The following is a 21,308-nucleotide window of genomic DNA, read 5'->3' on the forward strand; positions in this document are numbered from 1 at the left end:
AACTATTGGTTTTGATTGGGAGGGGCAACTTGTATGTTGCCTTTGTCGATCTAAAATCCACCTTCGACCTAGTCCCGCGTATGAGGCAGTGGCAGGTCCTGAAGGAGATGGGTATGCCTCATGACATACTATCCTTACTGCTCAGGCTTAATGAAACAAATGTTGCCCCTGTCAGATGGGGAGCGAAGGGCCAACTGACTTACAAGATTCCAGTGCTGAAATGTGTTCGTCAAGGGAGTATTTTGGCCCCCACCCTCTTTTCCTTATAATAAAATGACCTGGTATACTATCTCTCTGAATGTTCAGCAGATGCTCACACCATAGATAACACCAAACCCCCTATTTTGCTATTTGCAGCTGACACTCTTCTGATGTCAAAAACTCTGAGTGGTCTGCAATAACTTCTTAATACATGATTATTGCCAGGACAATGGATTAGAAATAAATGCAGCCAAAACTAAATTTATGGTATTTAGCTGCCATAAAAAGTCTAAGGGCAGCCTAGTGCTAGGGGATCAGACGTTAGCGAGGGTCGACTTGTTTGACTATTTTGGCATCAAACTTTCACCAAACATGTCATGGGGTCCATATATCAACATGGCATCTTTGAAAAACAGATTCTAAAAGAACATCGTGCCTTCTTCACAAAGCCAATAGCACCAGCTCCACAGGTTTATGTGGCCAAGGACCTTGGTGCTGCACTACATGGTGCTGAGTTATGGGGCTTATGCAATGTCTCTGTATTGAAGCAATCAGGGAATAGATTTTTAATATTATTAGATTCCCTTCCACCTAGCAGTCTGTTGTATCCTTTTTTCTTGGACTTGGGTGTTAAAAAGGAAGCCCTAAAGGTTTCCTTACTCCCCTTGTATTCTGGCAAAGAATATGGACTACCCCAGAGCTGGCCCGCTATGCTGCTGCCCTGCAAGACACCATTAAAGTAGGCTGATTCAATAAAATCAATCAAGAAAAATGTTTTCTATTTTTAAAAATGTTGTTTTCTTTAGGGCTTGGTAATTGTTGGCAACACCCCGCTGTAGCCCAAATACCTTCTAAGTATGCATTGAAAAAACAATATTGGGCACTTATACTAAGCATAGAATGGCAAAAAGTTGTGGGTACACAATTGACAGGGGATTTGAATTTTTTTAAATCTGGGCATGTTTTTAGAGAAATACTGGGATCTAATCACAGTTACATTAGTTAGGAAACTTTATCATTATCTTAGAGTGGGGACACTCCCCCTTAGGTCATTTACTGTAAAATGATCGGGGTCTGATTCTGCAGTCGACCTCTTCTTCACTGATCAAATTGAGTCTGTACCGCATGTGTTATTGTGTGCACGGCATATGTCTAATTTCGTTCTGCATGGCTGGCACTTATCAGCAGACAGCTGGGCACATTTAGCCATTCTGTTGCTTTGAGGTTACTGAGAACAGACTCTTGCCCTTTGTATGCCTGTGCGGCAGCAACATTTTTGGGCTTAATGTGGGCGAAAAGAAGATCTGTCATGAAACGTCCACAATCTTAGTAGTGTTTCTATTAGTGGGACACACTCTAACTTGGTTTTCTATCAATTTATGGCGTTTGTACGATGTTTAATTTTATGTGAGTTACTTTTGTATAATTTATGTTGCACTAGATGTTATGCTGCAACTTCCCGATTATGAGCTGATTTTTTGTATTGTCTATTAGTTGTATTCGATTGAACACTTTTATGGATTTTGCCGAAATAAAGTTGTATTTGATTTGATTTGATATCTGCCCTTGACCCACATAACTTGAGCAGATCCAAGAAACGTTTGTAGATCTTGCCCTTACACATTTGAACCCCTTTGAGCCATATGCTCCAAATTGTAATTGGGAAAGGCTCTTTCTCTTCTTGTTGTTAAGTATATACAGGAAGCCAAGCAGTGAATGTATTAACATTGATTAAATGGGTTTACCTATAGAGCGTAGTGCCTTAAATACGTAGGTGCAAATGCTGCCTCTATAATTCCTGACTGAAGGTATTCAGTTTGAAGCCAACTTGAGTTGTAATAGATTCCATCTTCATCGAAGACCACGGAGGGCCGGATGCATGGACGTCAATTCACCAAAATGCCAGGGGGAGCAGAAGTGACATCACACTATATTTTATCTTTACTTTCACTCACACACATGCTTACATATACACACATATTCAATCATGCACACATTTATTTTTACATAAGCACGCACACCTGCAAGCATGTACATAAAATACATTAAAAAGTATTTTTTACTCATCTCATCTACCATGGAGGGTCATAGACTCATAGTCCAGCTAAATGCACTCCATTGTTATTACAATAATAGTGAATAATATAATTTCATTCACTATTATGTAATAAAAATACTGATTGAAAACAAGGAAGTGGATCACCATGTGACGTCCGTAAAAATGAGCTGCCACTGTGTTCCTGGCACTGATTTTGCCACCTTTGAGGCCAGGGGTCCCAAAGGTAGTGCCAGGGTCGCAAGGGACAAGCTGGGGGTCGCAGGCGACCCCTAAATGTCGTCCATGGCTGGCTCTGTGCCAATTTATGATATCATTTGTCTGCGTAAATGAGTTTCCATAGGATGCTTTCTTTGTTAATGTATCTCATTTGTTTAGCCTAAAAATCTTGTCTGGATGCGGCCCTCCTGGACCTTAGTTGGACAGCTCTGAATTACGGTTGCAAATTACTACTGAGGACTTCCGATCTGCAGTATATTTCATACGTGAGGAGTAACATCATTTCTTCATAAATGTAATCATATTACCATTTCTTTGCAGATTTTGAATCAATTAGAAAGGGCATTCAGATATCAATTACGTGTACGATTTATTTTGTATTCATTGTATTCACCTCTTTTGTAGTTTAAACAGAATATGGAATTCAGTTTTCACATGGCAATCATTATACTTTATTTGTTTCAGATACAACACACCATTCAAGGCCAAGATCCAAAGCTGGGTGCAGTCTCTTTCCAACACTACAGATATCATTGAGAACTGGATGACAGTCCAGAACCTGTGGATTTACTTGGAGGCGGTCTTTGTGGGCGGGGACATTGCAAAGCAGCTTCCTAAGGTTAATACAAGCATTAGGAGTAAATTAATAAATGTATAGATACATAAGTGCATACAGAGTGCATACATGTATAAGGTAGAGGATATATCAAGATTTAAAGTAGTACTTTATAAACTCAGACTTTCAAATGTTGCTGTTCTTTGAGCTAATCTATTTGTGAATTTTTATAACTAATTTTTTTAAAATTTTACATTTTCCTCAATATTTATACAGGGAAGCACTTGACAAAAATTGTCATAATACTATTTACATATTGTGATACATGGATAAAACTGAGACCCATAAGCATCTATTCAAATAATGTATATTGAAACTGTGCAGTGACCTATATACATGATAAGTAAAATATACATTTGTTAAGCAGTCCTAAATACTATCAATATATTTAAAAAAACATAATTATTAGACATATTTGTACACAGGAATACACATATCTAGATACATACATATAATCAAATCATAAATGTTTACATGCACAGGGATATTAGTTTTTGGATATGGTGGTTATGTAGGAAAGAGTCAACTCTTGAGTAGCCTTATGAAGATAAGATAGTGATCTGTAGATCTAACATTTTGGGGTAATAAATTCCATAGTTTGGCTGCTTGGACAGGGAAGGATGCGCCACCTCTGGGTTTTCTCTCTTCTGTGGTGGGATTTTGAGGAGAGGTGCCAATCTAGAGTGGAGGTTTGCTTGTTGAATGTATTTAGTGAATTTATTCCTGATGAAAAGTTGTCCCGTTCCCTGTATTGCTTTGTGGGTGATACAAGCAGCTTGAAGTGGATCACTTGGCAAACTGTAATCAATGTAGGGTCCTCAAGGCAGGGGAGATGTGGACTTGTAACTTTACATGTAGGAATACTCTGGCAGCAGAGTTCTGAACCAGTTGTAGTCTTTCATAGTTGATGAAGATGATCTGAGGTAGAGGCCATTGGCTTAATCAAGTTTAGACATTGCAAGTGAGGTTGTAGCCTGGACCTTGTATGGGAATCCCAGGTGGGGGAAGATGCGTTGCAGAGTTTTCATGGTAATGAACCTTGCTCTTGCTAATTTGTCCACTTGGTGAAAGGATCGACTTAAATGTGTCACTTGATTACCTAAAACAATGATGACGTGTAGGAGTCACACTATAAAACCAAACTGAAGAATCCAAACTTTGGGATAGTCTTTATTAAAGTTCCCATTGAATATTACGAATAAGAAACAACTTTCTTTATCTAGTTCAACTTCACAAACTGTAAGACCACTGAATCAAGTATTGAATGAGAACATGCATTGGAAATCTTTGGCTGTAGAATGAAGAAGCCACACTTTGTTCAACAAAAGGTGACTAGATTACGACACAGGGAACATATTTCTTATTAAATATGTTTGGTTTCATGGACTCACATTTTTCAGCAAGATGTTCTCAGAGGAAGTAACCCTGAAGGAGGAGGAGTGCGATCCTTTTTGTTCCAGAAGAAGAAAGCAGTTACATGTGGGAGGTTGTCCTGGTGAAGAACCAGAACCTTATGGGCCTGGCGGCGCAGGGTACGCCTGAAATCTCCTTGGATTCACCTGCCTCAACTAACAGAGACACGGGACACTCTGTCAGGCGTAAAAGATCAGATTTTATTAGCTGCAGCTAGTACAGTTGTCCAAGAAGTACACAAGGTATGTTCTCAGGAGACTGCCACTTTACTTTGTGGCGCACAATCTTATATACCGTATAAAAACCATTTATTAACTACATACACTCCCAGAACACATAGAAAGGAGCCAGTAAGAATAATGTAAAGATAGAACAGAGCCAATAGAAATGTCGGAAAACAAGACAGCACCAATAGAAGGAATTGGAAAACAAAGTATCAAGTGACTTAAGGTTGCCTCCCCTCCAGCTGTGTTTGTCACCCCTCCCTTGAACTAATTCATTAACCGATCCACAACGAAGTTGCATGTGGTGTGATAAGTTTGTGTGCGTTTGGAGGACAGTTGTGAAATGAGAGAATACTAGCAAAGGACAGCGAAGGCCAGACGATAAGATAAGATCGGCGGAGAATAGTGTGAGCCTACAGATAGTTGAAACAAGGATTAGAAAACCAGACAGGGATTAGTGTACTCGGTCAGACCTTAATACCAGCCTTGTAAAGATAGAGGCAGAAGGCTGTTTTGAACACCATGTTGCAGAATAAGCAGAAAAGGCAGAATGGACTTCGTTCGCTGTGCTGCCTGAGTGAAGGCAACATAAAATGGCGGCGGGCCACAAAATGGCGGGTCGATACGATCGTATTAAAAATCGAATTTCCTCACTGGGAAACAATTTGTTTAGGATTGTGACGCTTCATATTTTGGAGGGGAGCAGTTCATTTTTTTAAGGGGAGGGCAGCTGTCGAATTTAATTTTTATTCAGCAGCTGCACCTGTCAATCTATAATGGTATTGTAGATAATATATCTCTTGGTATCTTTAAAGATAGGGAAATGCTGTTATAAGGACACTTATGTAGTGGAAAGTCTGCTTTTCTCTGTTTAATTAAGCCCAGGAAAAGCTCACAATAATGATATCGTCTAAAGACAAGTCGCACTGAACCTCAAAGATAACTAAACAAAAAGTTCTGGAAAATTGTATATGCCTTGTTTATAGTGCACTCTGATGAAGTGCGCATGAACAAAGAAGGAGGCAAATTACATTCCAATGAATGATACATCAGGAAAAAGCATTAAGTATATTGCCTCTCTGTAGCTCTCAAAACTAGTTTTGCCCCATAAATGTACAAGGTTCGTGATTTTTATCACTGCAAGTTAGATACTGAACTAATTATTGAAAAGCATGTACTGATAAACCACCTTTGCAGCAACAATAAAGCACCCATCCGAAGCCCCTACCCTAAATCACTGGTTTCAGATTCTGCTTTCGTTTCTGACAGCTTTTAACCCTTAGATTGGTTTGCCCTTCCCAAACAAGAAAAGACTTTGCCACTGCCTCTGATAATCGTAAACCGCAATCCAATGTCATGCCCCTCTTGCATCGCAGATTAATTCATTTGAAACTGAAATTGATTGGCGAGAATGAAAGTAAATATTGTGCGATAAACCTGCGTGCAATCGGCGCCTCACACGAAGACAGCAATTTAATTTTAAAATTTAAAACATTTGTAGATCACATATGTCACCTGAAAGGTATCCTAGCGATATACTAAGACCAATACCTGGACATCCTAAAGCTGCCCGAAAACATGACGGGATCATTGGGGAAAGCGCCAAGTTTTCAAGGCCCTTCTGAAGCATAGAAGATCAGATAAGTGCCTAATTAAAGCAGGGAGGTGATTGTAAAGTTGGGCTGCCTTTACAAAGAAGGCACGTCCACGGTGTCGAAACCTAAAATTGACAATACAAACAAGATTGGCTGATGATGGTCTGAGACATCTTCCCTGTGTATATTTCTGGAAGCTGTTCTGCGATGGAGCATTCCTGTCTCACCTAGGAAAGCCATGATGAACACACTAAGGAGTGTGGAGCAAATATATTATTTTATGCAAATTAAATCGCCACACGGCAAGAGGAGGAGCGGTGTGTACATGTGTAATCAGAGAAGCAAAATTTGTGAGACTACTGCCTAGGATTCAGAACCTCCAGCCGAACCCTCCATTGTTAAGGAAGAAGTAACTGGAACACATGTGCGATGTTCACGGCTCTTGGGGAATCAGCAGGTGCTTGACAACCACTGGAAGTCTTTGGGACATAACAGTGTGGGGAAATTGAAGCATCACAACACACCTTACAAGTCCCTAGGATCTCAGTGATACCTGGTTGCGCCCTACAACACAACTCTGTGTTAATCAAAATCTCTCTTGTATTAGTAAAACACCCAAACTTCAGAAGTCTTTGAGCTTGATGAAATGCTGAGGCACACAGTATACCCACAGGACATCTTTAATGGCCTGGTTACCTATCGGGAATCTTCAATACTCCGATGCCAAGTCTTCCCCAATACAGTCCTTACATGCAAAATTTCATCTCGGCCCTGCAGAACATGTTCTGTAGCTGGTGTCCAAAAAATTCTCCCAATATGGCTGCCAAAAACTCATCAAGCTGTTGAAAAGCGGAGAAACCATTACATCACATCCTGTACATATTCAAGCATATGAGGAGAATTCCACATTTCTATATAATAAATCCCCCCACACCCCTCCTCGAAGGGTGCAGTGGTGGAAAAAACAGTAATGTATGGAGGAAAACTTAGACTTGGAGTAATAAAGATAACCGGAAAAGTAACCGGGCTATTACCTCCTTGTCCATCTTCCCTGCTACAGGCTTATCTGCATGCAGAATGGGATTGATTATAGAAATACCATTAAGTGCACCAGATGAATTCCGAAATCAATCATTTACTAAAGTGAACATTTAAATTATGAGTTTTATACGGCAGATAATACACAGTCTCCAAAAGAAGTAGAACATCCCATCTCCCAACTCAACCCTGCAATGAGAAAGGAACGTATGGGGTAAATGTCATGTAGCAGCACAGCAAATGACTATCAAAAAAGCACCCCAAAAAGAAGCCCAATAAGCCGACACTCCCCTTGTGAATCTCCCCTCAATGACAGATTGAAGAGGAATCTGAGACAATTCATAACTCATTATGATGGTAGATTTGATCCATCCAGACAGAGTTGGTGTAGAAGGACGGGATCCCTTATTTGGCAAACCAAAAGTGACAAATAATGCATTACTTCACGAAAAGGGGCTGTTATAGACAAATATATAGAAAGGGTTCTATGCAAATCTAAGTTATGAAGTACCTCCTCCTTAGCCAAGGAGAGTTCTGGAAAAACACAGGAGTATCAATGTCCTTGGAACAAAGAAAGGAGGATGGGACTTTATGCAAAACGGTATGGATGGGATGCAACACCACTTTGGGGAAAACCGGATAAAAGAGGAAACCAACAGCAAAGCATATATTTCCCCCACTCTCCATCCTGAGTAAACAGTCACTAATACCACCATCTTTTGTGTTAAAAGTTTGAGATCTACTGACTCCAATTGTTCAAAAGGAGGAAAAGAAAGAACTCATAAACCCAAGGGTAAGTTGCCAGGTGCAACCAGGGAAAGCACCGAAGGGCATTGAAGAAAACAACCGCAAGAGGTGAGAAACTAAAGGGGCCACTGCTACCATAACCTCACCCCAGAATGCCTGAATTGCTGCCCACTGACCACAAATAGTGGAGGCAGCCAGATCCAACCTGAAGCCATCGCCAAGAAGTCTAAAGTCTGAACTGGATCATAAACAGAGGCCTGCAAACCATTTCCAAGGCACCATTTTTTAACAATTTGCCAGTGTCGACTGTGTGACTTCCATATGGAAGGTCTACAAGACTGTTGAATATCCTTTGCTGCTCCTGAAGAACAGCTTTTTGCTAATACGAATTTCCTTTCAACAGCCAACCCCCAGATTCAACTGATTGAGACATGAGAGAGATAACTGAGGATGGCTCAGTGGGGAGGGATTGCGAGGAAATATCCATGGAGGAACCACAGTCATTGCCATCAAGGAAATCAAGGTCTCAGCACCCAGTTTGGCGGCCACCATGAGCACCCAAACTTGGTTTTCCTGAGTCTTCTGTAAACCAGAGGAATAAAAAGAATTGCTGAGAAACAATACAGAAGACCCATTGGACACTTCAACGAGAGTACATCTTTTACCCACGCATTGCTGTTTGGACCAAGGGAACAGAATTGAGGCAGGAGAGCATTGTATTTGGTTGCAAAATAGGTCTAACCATGGATGGCCGAACCTGGCACAAATCTGATAAAACACCATGTGTGGAAGATAAAGGGCTACCTAGGATGGAAAACTTCCTGCTGAGCTGGTCTACAGGCCCATTCTCCCTCTCTGAAAGATAAACTGCTCCCATAGACTGGAGATTGGACTCTGCCCATACACAAATCTCCCTGGAAATGTGATATAGGAAAAAAACATTCACCCCTGGCAAATGCGATATGCCACAACCACTTGAATGTCTGGCTGAATACATACTGGGTGGTGCCTGATCTGGGGAATATAAGCTAGTAGCGCTGCTTTGACAGCAACCAACTCCCTCCAGTCGGATAAGGACCAAGCCGTCTGACGTGACCAACTCCCCTGTGTTGTACAGGACCCCAGTATGCCCCCCCCCCATTGCAACTTGCTGGCTTCTGTTGCTATTGTCATTGAAAAGGATAGACTCAAAGGATGACCACTGGCCAGGGATTCTGGTTTGAGCCACCACTTGAGATCCATTGAAATCAGAGGTGTGATTGGAACTAAGGCTTTGTAATCCTGGGATAGAGGGTTCCAGTGGTACAATACATGATGTACTAAGGAAGATAGGTGGTGGCATCTCCAGAGAACTATGGCCAGAGTTGAAGCCATCTCATCCTGACTCTGCAACGAGAGTCTTACTGAGGTCTGAGTTCACTTTAGCAAGTCCCCCGGATGAGATATCAGTTTTTGGATTTGTTCCAGAGAGAGAAAAACTTGCCCCATACATGTGGACAAGGGCTCCAATTAACTGGAATTGTAGAACTGGCTGAAGATAGGGCTTCTTGACATTAATTAGAAATCTGTAATCCTGAAGAAGATTGCACACTTTGTGAACAACATTTTCTGTCTTAGAGAAAGAAGGAGAACTGATGACTGATTAACCAGTCATCAAGATACGGATAACTATTTATACTTCAAAAGTGTAAAATACCCTCCAAAGGAGCCAAGTTCTTTGTAAAAACCAATGGGTCCGACGTTAATCCAAATGGAAGGACCTGGAACTGAAAATATTGATGATCCACAGCAAACCGAAGAAACCTCTAGTGAGCTGGAAAAACGTCCCAAAAATCTATTGAGGGAGTAAGAAGCGGATTATGTGTCCACTCAGTGTCAATCGGGAATGAGCTCTTCTGGTAATTGAAAATTAGGTTCCTGTTAGTTCTCCCAAAACTCTCGACCAGTAATGCCCACTTGTGGTGTAAAGAATCACCACTGTGGTTTACTATTGTATGGTATCATCAAGGGGGTTTGGCACCTGGGTACTCGCTTCACCACATGAGTGCCGACTCCATCTGGGAGGATAGTGGTAGGTTCTCTGCAGTGAAAAAATCAATTAGTGTCAGCCATAAGGGTCTGCCAGCGTGTTGTGGTAGTCCCATCAACTTGGCATAGCAGTTAAACTGGCAGCGAGTGAATAGTGTCAGTCGTAAGGGTCTGCCAGTGCATTGTCATAACGTGGAGGTAGTGGGATGGCTTTAGCATCACAAAATTGCAAAAATACAATTTAAGAGGGGAGAACTCTTCCGTATGAAATCTCAGCCACCCATGGAACAAATCCTCCCAGTGCTCTAATGCACCGCTCGTACTTACTTGGAGACAAGACCTCTGGCATTTTTCCCCTACAGCTTCCCCACCCATCCTTCATTGTGAGTGCTCTGAAAACATGTATGTTTTATAAATGTGCCAGGGTGGCCTTCTAACTGGTAAATAACTTTGTTGGTGCAAGTGGATGTTCTTATGAAAAAGGCCTAAATACTACACCATGACTCTAATGAAAGGTGTTTTAATCGAATAAACTGTCTCAATGAGTGCAGAATGATGTCGGTAGGTATGCAAAGCACCCTGAACATTACACAATGATGCTAACTGAAAGGCGATTAACTCTACATAACGGTCTCAGTGAGCACAAAATGATTTAAGGTAAGTAAACCCCCCTGGATAGACATAAAATAAATATTTATTGCAATGTTGTCATGTGTGAGTATAAAGTCTTTGAATCCTCCATATTTATACCATGCTATAGCCTTTTCAAATAAATCTTCACCTATAATCTAGTTGTTGTTTTCAATTATTTACTTAACGGCAAGAGTAAAGGGGATTTTCACATTTGGACTCCACATTATATATGACGTTTGTTCAGTCTATAGGGTGGAGTTGAGGAGGAAAAAAAATCATCATTTTACAAGTGCACATGTCAGAGTATATAGCAGCGCCTGAGCTACTTTTCTTCATTGTGGTCACTATCTACCCTACAAAAATTGTTGAGTGATGTTCTAGACACAGTTGGGCCTCTTTGTTTTTGATCCATAGTTGAGAAATTTTTCAAGCGTGACTTCTACGCCGTCATCTTCTATTTGGTTCCACCTGGAGAAATGTAATTCACACGGGAAAGGACCATAATCATATTCAGCTACCAGTGGTTGGTCATAACAGGCAGGCAGTTATCTGTCAGGGACGCTATTACCTTTCCATACTCTGTCCCTAACAGTGAGGGCCCACAGTGAGGATATTGTACCATTAATGCCTGGGCGTCATTTTGGTCTTGTGTGTACCAAGAGGTCTTGAACATTCCTCCCATGTTTGTATGTAAACCTGGTTTTTCGCCAATCTAGGGTGCCCAATGTGATTATGTTCCAATGTTTATTGATGACGTTTTTTTACATGATTGGATGCCGAACAGTAAGTGGGGACACAAGTCACCTAATCCCTATACTGATTTCTTGCACGTTTTCTACATTTCTTTATCATACAGGCTGAAAAAATGGGCAGATGGAGATAAGCGCAATATCCAGCGATGCCAAGAAAACTCTTTGTCTCAGAAATGGAAAACTACTTTGCAGTACTGTCATTTTGAAGGAACGATGCTTGCAAAACTTGTTGAGTCCTTTTAGATCCAATGTTGGTCGAAAATAGCAGGACGTTTTTTGTACCACAAACAGAATGGAATAATAACCCTGCCCTGCTCCTGAAGTGGGTCTGAACAGATTGACTTGGTTTCTAATAGGGTTTGGACTCCTTCCAAGAGTGTCTGACGCTGTCTAAAATCTCTGGAAAGAGGAGTTGGCTGAAAATGGTTTGCAGGTAGATTTGTGGATTTCAGGTGATACCTTATGATACCGAATTGGCCAGTCCAAATCCAGATGTCCTTAAATAAAGACAGGCGACCCCAGCCAGTCTCTGGTTGTGAGTGTCCTGCCTTTTGGGAGTAACAGGGATCCCTCCAGGATTCTGGAACTGGATTTTTCATAATTTGTGGTCCCCTGCCCATGATTCCTGCCTCAAAAATGCTGCGATCATCCTTTCCCTGAAGTGACAGGAAGAGATCTCTTGTAGCCAAATCCCCTGACCCTAGAATAAGATTTAACTGGAGCCACCATTTTTATTTTGTTTTCAGCAGTCTTTTTTATCTTGTCCTCCAACTGCTGACCGAAAATAGGGCACCTATCAAATGACATTTTCATCAAAACTGATTTTCTTTAGATGAATCGGCTTTCCAATATCGCAGCCACAGCATCTCCACATGTAGCTGCAGAGGCACAGACGTTATCAAATGATAAATCTGAGAGAAAACGGATCTGCTGTCCCATCAGACTTAGATACTTATGCTGGCACGCCTGGTCCTTAGTAAGTAAACTTACAAGGCGACATGTGTAGGTCGATAAACCTTTTGATTCGCATGGAGTATCCTAGCTATGTAGTAACCAATGTCCATCAATAATCAATACACAAATCAATATCCATTAAGCAAATCATTAATCAGCAATTAATAGCATCAACATTTCATGAATAATCACGATCATTATACGTTTTAGCAACTTTATTTCCCTATTGGTTACAATACTAATTGATGGGATTAATTCAAACTTTATTCAATCAATCAACTCAAGATTGATTCATTAGTGACCACCAATAACACAATCTAATCAGAATTTGAGAAAACATACATTCTAATGCTTCATTCAACAAAGATAAATATGTCAACATCAGTAGCAGAGTTCAGCAAATCAGTCCGTCAATCATTTGTCACTATATATGACAACGTCTCAGAATAGGAACCTTACCTAACCCAGTTTAGCATTAGCATGTGGGACTTCATGCAAAAACAGTTTAGAACATGAATTTGGAAAAACATCTAGCTAAGAGAAAAACTATTTAACCAATGGGTAGTGTTTGGCTATCAAATGAAGAAACAATGATTTATCTCTCCATTCATCACCCTTGAAAATGCCTAATAGCAGAATGCATGAGCAGTGACTCAGGTTCAGTGCGCGTATAGTGTGACAAAAAGTCCTCCTATCCAATTGCAGGGTCAGTCCCTGGAAGGTCAATGTTTTCTCTTAAAGTTTGCAATAATTCAGAGAGTTTGAAACCCTGAATACCCCTGTCCCTCTTCTGCTCCTCATCTCCATGATCATCCTGATCAGGATCCATGGAGTCCTGATTATAAGACATTTTAGCAGGGAAGAACCTTCTCTAGCCTAAAGGCAGCTTTCACAGCTTGCTCTATTATTAGCTGAATAGAAGCCGTTGAAGGAGGGGCAGATGAGGGCCCTGGAATTGTTTATTTGTTTTTGACTCTCCCACACTGAGAAGCAAAGAGGCAGATCTACCTGAAAATGGCGCATTGGTTCCCATGCACCACTGTGCTTGCATCCCCTTTGTCCCTCTCAACGACACCATGGATGCGCAGTATTTACAATACTGCGCACCATGGTGGTCGTTACCACAACACATGCTGTTGTGGTACTTTGCTGCACTAGCATCAAAAATATTGTTGCTAGTGCAGCAAAGCACAGGGAGGGCCATAGATTATTATAGGTGCGTGTAAGGAAATGCCTCCTTGGCATGGTTACCCCCTGCATTTTTGCCTTTTCTGATGTCAAGTTATGATTTGAAAGTGTGCTGGGACCCTGCTAACCAGGCCCCAGCACCAGTGTTCTTTCCCTAAACTATACATTTGTCTCCACAGTTGGCACAACCCTGGCACCCAGGTAAGTCCCTTGTAACTGGTACCCCTGGTACCAAGGACCCTGATGCCAGGGAAGGTCTCTAAGGGCTGCAGCATGTCTTATGCCACCCTGGGGACCCATCACTCAGCACATACACACTGCTTGCCAGCTTGTGTGTGCTGGTGAGGAGAAAATTACTAAGTGGACATAGCACACCCCTCAGAGTGCCATGCCAACCTCACACTGTCTATGGCATAAATAAGACACCCCTCTAGCAGGCCTTACATCCTTAAGGCAGGGTGCACTATACCACAGGTGAGGGCATAGGTGCATGAGCACTATGCCCCTACAGTGTCTAAGCAAAACCTTAGACACTGTAAGTGCAGGGTAGCCATAAGAGTATATGGTCTAGGAGTCTGTCAAACACGAACTCCACAGCACCATAATGGATACACTGAAAACTGTGAAGCTTGTTATCAAACTTCTCAGCACAATAAATGCACACTGATGCCAGTGTGCACTTTATTGTAAAAATACACCCAGAGGACATCTTAGAGATGCCCCCTGAAAACATACCTGACTCCAGTGTGGGCTGACTAGTTTTTGCCAGCCTGCCACACACCACACATGTTGCTGGCGACATGGGGAGAGTGTCTTTGTCACTCTGTGGCCAGGAACAAAGCCTGTACTGGGTCGAGGTGCTTCTCACCTCCCCTGCAGGAACTGTAACACCTGGTGGTGAGCCTCAAAGGCTCACTTCCTTTGTTACAGTGCCATAGGGCATCCCCTCCGGCCACTGCCCCCAATTTTGGCGGCAAGACTGGAGGAGCTAATGAGAAAAACAAGGAGGAGTCACTGCCCAGTCAGGACAACCCTTATGGTGTCCTGAGCTGAGGTTACTCTGACTTTTAGAAATCCTCCATCTTGCAGATGGAGGATTCCCCCAAAAGGATTAAGGATGTGCCCCCCTCCCCACAGGGAGGAGGCACAAAGAGGGTGTAGCCACCCTCAGGGCCAGTAGCCATTGACTACTGCCCTCCCAGACCTAAACACCCCCCTAAATTGAGTATTTAGGGGTTCCCAGAACCAAGGAAGATAGATTCCTGCAACCGGAAGACGAAGAAGGACTGCCGACCTGAAGCCCTCAGAGAAGACGGAGACGACAACTGCTTTGGCCCCAGCCCTACCGGCCTGTCTCCCCACTTCAAGAAAAACTGCAACAGTGACGCATCCAACAGGGACAAGCGACCTCTGAAGCCTCAGAGGACTGCCCTGCATCTAAAAGGACCAAGAAACTCCAGAGAACAGCAGCCCTGCTCAACAGAACTGCAACTTTGCAACAAAGAAGCAACTTTTAAAGACCACACGTTTCCCGCTACAAACATGAGACTTTCCACTCTGCACCTGCAGCCCCCGGCTCGACCTGCAGAAAACTAACACTACAGGGAAGACTCCCCGGCGACTGGGAGCCCGTGAGTAGCCAGAGTTGATCCCCCTGAGCCACCACAGCGACACCTGCGGAGGAAATCCAGAGGCTCCCCCTGACCACGACTGCCTGCTTCAAGGAACCCGATGCCTGAAAACCACACTGCACCCACAGCCCCCAGGACCTGAAGGAACCGAACTCCAGTGCAGGAGCGACACCCAGGCGACCCTCTACCTAGCCCAGGTGGTGGCTATCCCAAGGAGCCCCCCCTGTGCCTGCCTGCATCGTTGAAGCGACCCCCAGGTCTCCCCATTGATTCCTATTGTGTTTGCACTCTGCACCCGGCTGCCCCTGTGCCGCTGAAGGAGTACTTTTTGTGCCTGCTTGTGTCCCCCCCGGTGCCATACAAAACCCCCCTGGTCTGCCCTCCGAGGACGCAGGTACTTACCTGCTGGCAGACTGGAACCGGGGCACCCATATTTCCATTGAAGCCTATGTGTTTTGGGCATCACTTTGACCTCTAAACCTGACCGGCCCTGAGTTGCTGGTGTGTTAACTTTGGGGTTGCCTTGAGCCCCCAACGGTGGGCTACCTTGGACCCAACCTTGAACCCTGTAAGTGTTTTACTTACCTGTGAACTTAACAATTACTTACCTCTCCAGGAACTGTTGATTTTGCACTGTGTCCACTTTTAAAATAGCTTATTGCCATTTTTATCAAAACTGTACATGCGATTGTGATAATTCAAAGTTCCTAAGATACCGAAGTGAAATACCTTTCATTTAAAGTGTTGTTTGTAAATCTTGAACCTATGTTTCTTAAAATAAACTAAGAAAATATATTTTTCAATATAAAAACCTATTGGCCCGGAATTGTCTGAGTGTGTGTTCCTCATTTATTGCCTGTGTGTTTACAACAAATGCTTAACACTACCCTCTGATATGCCTACTGCTCGACCACACTACCACAAAATAGAGCATTAGAATTATCTCTTTTTGCCACTATCTTACCTCTAAGGGGAACCCTTGGACTCTGTGCACACTATTTCTTACTTTGAAATAGTATATGGAGAGCCAACTTTCTACAGTGCGCTACTTTAATGTCTTCCCTGAGCAGGCTTTAAAAATGATGGAAAAAAATGGCGCAATGAAATCTGGTAAATGTTGCTGCACCATTTTTGCAGGCATCCTTGCGTCGGAACGCCCCCTTGCATACATAATGCCTAATGCAGGCATAATGTGGCGCAAGGGTTTGCAAAGTGGAGCAATGCATGCATTGCAACACTTTGTAAATGTGGCACGGCAGAATGGCCACTTTGACGCCGCCTTAGCGTCATGAAAATAACGCTAAGGTTTTTATGCCCCAAAGCAAGAGAAGAATCAGGCGTGTTTGATGCAATGAAACTGACATACAAATTTCTGTATTTTGGCCAATTTCATGGCAACATGAAGTCTCTCAGGATTTCCCGCAGATTCGTCAGTTTTAAATGGGCAGAAATAACAGTATTGTAACCAAAATAAATGCCTCTGCCATTGAAACGGGGGGCTAAGAACAGGCCTTCCTCTGCCCACCGCAAAATTTCTATCACAGTCACAGCCGGGCAGAGACCCCATAAGTAGGATTGGTCAGGGCTGCTGGTGCAAGGCGCTACTGGCCAAGAATGTCTGTAAGTGCTGCTAAAGTAAGCTCTACAAATAAAAATACATAACAATAAAGAAAAAACTCACTCAACTGAGGGTGCAGATAGAAAAGAATAGGATGTTACTTAGTGGTTCCTCCCTTTTACTACTGCCTGATAGGTAGTGGCAGCCCTATTGCGAGGATGTTTTTGGTGGTAAGCTAGGGAATATGTTCTGCAGGAGGGAGATGAACTCTTGTAGGCCCAGACTGTATCTGGGAAGATGGACGAGGAGGTAATAGATATGGGATGGATCTGGAACACTTCTGTGCGTTCTACAAACCATATGAGGCTTGGGAAACACTGGTGCAGCAGGCTCCATCTCCCTGGGGTACCAGAGAAGCACTGAAGTATGAACTGTAGCCCCATGGCGTCAGGGAAATAATCCGAACTGCAAGTAACCAGTGCTTGTTTGTGGTCATTCCTCCGCTTAGGACCTTGCATGCTGCGTATGGCGTAGGCAGCCTCAAGGTGGTTCATTTCACAAACCTCAGGCACCATTAAAGCACAACTGTGCTGCTACAGCCTCTGGTGATTATAAGGGCATGTACACTTTTACTCTCTCATCACATTGTTTGATGTATCGATCCCCATGGAATGCTTATATTGCAAGTAAGTGAGACAGAGGCAGGGACTTATTTACATCTCAGAACTGTACTGAATCATCGTCATCTTCTTTTCCCGGTCAGCCCACTTTAACCCCTTCGCTGCCAGGCCTTTTCTCCTCCTGTGCCGAGCCTTTTTTTGGCTATTTGGGGCAGTTCGCTCTTAGGCCCTCATAACTTTTTGTTATGGACCACCCAGGACCACCTCGCTTTCCGGAGACTCCTAAAAACCTGGCTATTCGAGCAGCATTAACCCCCCCTTTCCCCTAGCGCCTTGAGACCCGCACGGGTGAGTAGCACGCTTTATAAATGTTAATGATTTGATTTGTTCACATAAGCTACCTATGCCAAATTTGCGTCCTTTTTTTCCAACATCCTAGGGATTCTAGAGGTACCCAGACTTTGTGGCTTCCCTGAAGGAGACCAAGAAATTAGCCAAAATACAGCAAAATATTAGTTTTGTCTCAAAGAAATTGGAAAAAAGGGCTACAGAAGAAGGCTTGTGTTTTTTTCCCTGAAAATGGCAACAACAAAGGGTTTGCAGGGGTAAAATCACCATCTTCCCTGCTTTCAGGAACAGGCAGACTTGAATTAGAAAACCCCATTTTTCAACACAATTTTGACATTTTACTGGGACATACCCTATTTTTACTATTTTTTTGTGCTTTAAGCCTCCTTCCAGTTAGTGACAGAAATGGGTGAGAAACCAATGCTGGATCCCAGAGAGCTAAATATTTCTGAAACATAGACAAAATTCAGAATTTAGCAAGGGGTCACTTGTGTAGATCCTACAAGTGTTTCCTACAGAAAATAACAGCTGAAAGAATAGAATATTGAAATTGAGGTGAAAAAAACTGGCATTTTTCTCCACGTTTTACTCTAACTTTTTCCTGCGATGTCAGATTTTTGAAAGCAATATATCGTTACGCCAGCTTGACTCTTTTGGGTGCGGGATATATAGGGCTTATAGGTTCACCAAGAACCCTAGGTACCCAGAGCCAATAAATAAGCTGTACCTTGCAATGGGTTTTCATTCTATACCGGCATAAAGCAATTCATTTGCTGAAATATAAAAAGTGAACAATAGGTATCAAGAAAACCTTTTTATTTCCAAAATGGCCACAAGATAAGGTATTGAGAAGCAGTGGTTATTTGCACATCTGTGAATTCCGGGGTGCCCATACTAGCATGTGAATTACAGGGCATTTCTCAAATAGACGTCTTTTTTACACACTGTCTTACATTTGGAAGGAAACAATGTAGAGAAAGACCATGGGCAATAACACTTGTTTTGCTATTCAGTGTTCCCCCAAGTCTCCCGATACAAATGGTACCTCACTTGCGTGGGTAGGCCTAGCGCCCATGACAGGAAATGCCCCAAACCACAACGTGGACACATCGCATTTTCAAAAAGAAAACAGAGCTGTTTTTTTTTTTACAAAGTTCCTAGCTGTGGATTTTGGCCTCTAGCTCAGCCGGCACCTGGGGAAACCTAGCAAACCTGCACATTTATGAAAACTAGACACCTAGGGGAATCCAAGATGGGGTGACTTGTCGGGCTCTGATCAGGTTCTGTTACCCAGAATCCTCTGCAAACCTCAAAATGTGGCCAAAAAACACTTTTTCCTCTCATTTCGGTGACAGAAAGTTCTGGAATCTGAGAGGAGCCACAAAGTTCCTTCCACCCAGCGTTTCCTCAAGTCTCCCGATAAAAATGGTGCCTCACTTGTGTGGGTAGGTCTAGCGCCCGTGACAGGAAATGCCCCAAAACACAACGTGGACACATCACATTTTCAGAAAGAAAACAGAGCTTTTTTTTTACAAAGTGCTTAGCTGTGGCTTTTGGCCTCTAGCTCAGCCGGCACCTTGGGAAACCTAGCAAACCTGTGCATTTTTTAAAACTAGACACCTAGGGGAATCCAAGATGGGATGACTTGTGAGGCTCTGACCAGGTTCTGTTACCCGGAATCAAATCAAAATCAAATCATTCAAAATCAAATCATTAATATTTATAAAGCGCGCTACTCACCCGTGCGGGTCTCAAGGCGCTAGGGGAAAGAGGGGGTTACTGCTGCTCGAAAAGCCAGGTCTTTAGGAGTCTCCGGAAAGTGGAGTGGTCCTGAGGCTGGTGGGGAGGGAGTTCCAGGTCCTGGCCTGGATGAGGACTTCCGTTTTTTCAGAGTTCAGCTTTAGGCGGCTGAGCCTCATCCAATCTGCGACGTCCTTCATACCCTCTTGTAGGTTGGCCTTGGCGCTGGCGGGGTCCTTAGTGAGGGAGAGTATAAGTTGGGTGTCGTCGGCGTAGGAGGCGATGATGATGATGTTGTGCTTGCGTACGATGTTGGCGAGGGGGCTCATGTAGACATTGAAGAGTGTCGGGCTGAGTGATGAGCCTTGGGGTACGCCGCAGATGATCTCGGTGGGTACTGAGCGAAACGGAGGGAAGTAAACTCTTTGGGGAACGGTTTGAGAGGAAGGAGGCGATCCAGTCCAGGGCCTGGCCTTGGATCCCGGTGGAGCGGAGGCGGGTGATTAGGGTGCGGTGACAGACGGTATCGAAGGCAGCCGAAAGGTCGAGGAGAATGAGGGCGACTGTTTCACCGTTGTCCATCAGGGTTCTGATGTCGTCTGTGACTGAGATGAGGGCGGTTTCCGTGCTGTGGTTGGTTCCGAATCCGGTTTGTGAAGGGTCGAGCAGGTTGTTGTTTTCCAGGAAGGTGGTCAGCTGTTTGTTGACGGTCTTCTCTATTACCTTGGCTGGGAAAGGCAGGAGAGAGATGGGGCGGAAGTTTTTCAGGTCGCTCGGGTCAGCCGTAGGTTTCTTTAGTAGGGCGTTGACTTCGGCGTGTTTCCAGCATTCGGGGAAGGTAGCAGAAGAAAAAGAAGAGTTGATGACGGCCTGGAGGTGCGGGGCGATGATGTCGTCGGCTTTGTTAAAGATGAAGTGAGGGCAGGGGTCCGACGGGGCGCCGGAGTGGATAGAGTTCATGGTGGATTTGGTTTCTTCAGTGTTGATGTGGGTCCAGTTGTTGAGGGTGATGGTCGGGGGTGCGGGTTCGGTGGTGTTTGGTTGGGTCTGGTGTCCGAAGCTGTCGTGGAGGTCGCTGATCTTGCGGTGGAAGAAGGTGGCGAGGGATTCGCACAAATCCTGTGAGGGCGTGACGGCGTTGGCGTTGGGGTTGGAGAACTCCTTGATGATGCTGAAGAGTTCTCTGCTGTTGTGGCTGTTTTTGTCCAGTCTGTCGGTGAAAAAGTTCCTTTTAGCAGCGCGGATCAGGTGGTGGTGTTCGCGGGTAGCGTTCTTGAGGGCGGTCATGTTGTCAGCGGTGTGGTCCTTGCGCCAGGCCTTCGAGAGCGCGACAAGTTTTCTTTGATTCTTTGAGGGTGTCAGAGAACCAGAGAGGTTTTTTGGTGTTGGTCTGTCGATGCGTGCGTTTGAGGGGAGCAAGGTTGTCTGCGCAGTTGGAGATCCAGTTTGTGAGGCTGAGGGCTGCGTCGTTGGGGTCGGTTGTGAGGGTGGGTTGGTTGGCGGCGAGTGCGGAGAAGAGTTGCTCTTCGGGGATCTTGTTCCACTGTCGACGAGGGATGGGTTGAGTGCGGAGGTGGCGGGTCTCGCGTCGGAATGTGAAGTGGACACAGCTGTGGTCGGTCCAGCGTAGAGCGGAGGTGTGGCTGAAGAAGATGTGTTTGCTGGCGGAGAAGATAGGGTCGAGCGTGTGTCTGGCGATGTGGGTGGCGGTGTTCACCAGTTGTTTGAGGCCGAGGTTGGCGAGGTT

At 43.9% G+C, this 21,308-nt stretch overlaps 1 protein-coding gene across 1 annotated transcript in view; it reads left to right on the forward strand.

Annotated features, from left to right (window-relative positions):
* DNAH5 (dynein axonemal heavy chain 5) overlaps positions 1-21,308 on the forward strand; it is a 4,110,061-nt gene that overhangs the window by 2,208,769 nt on the left and 1,879,984 nt on the right. Inside the window, exon 30 of the mRNA XM_069219645.1 lies at positions 2,942-3,095. Within this exon, the coding sequence (XP_069075746.1) occupies positions 2,942-3,095 (154 nt within the window). The remainder of the gene's footprint in view (positions 1-2,941; positions 3,096-21,308) is intronic.

The sequence above is a fragment of the Pleurodeles waltl genome, chromosome 2_2 (genome assembly GCF_031143425.1).
Source record: "Pleurodeles waltl isolate 20211129_DDA chromosome 2_2, aPleWal1.hap1.20221129, whole genome shotgun sequence".
Classification (NCBI taxonomy): Eukaryota; Metazoa; Chordata; class Amphibia; order Caudata; family Salamandridae; genus Pleurodeles; species Pleurodeles waltl.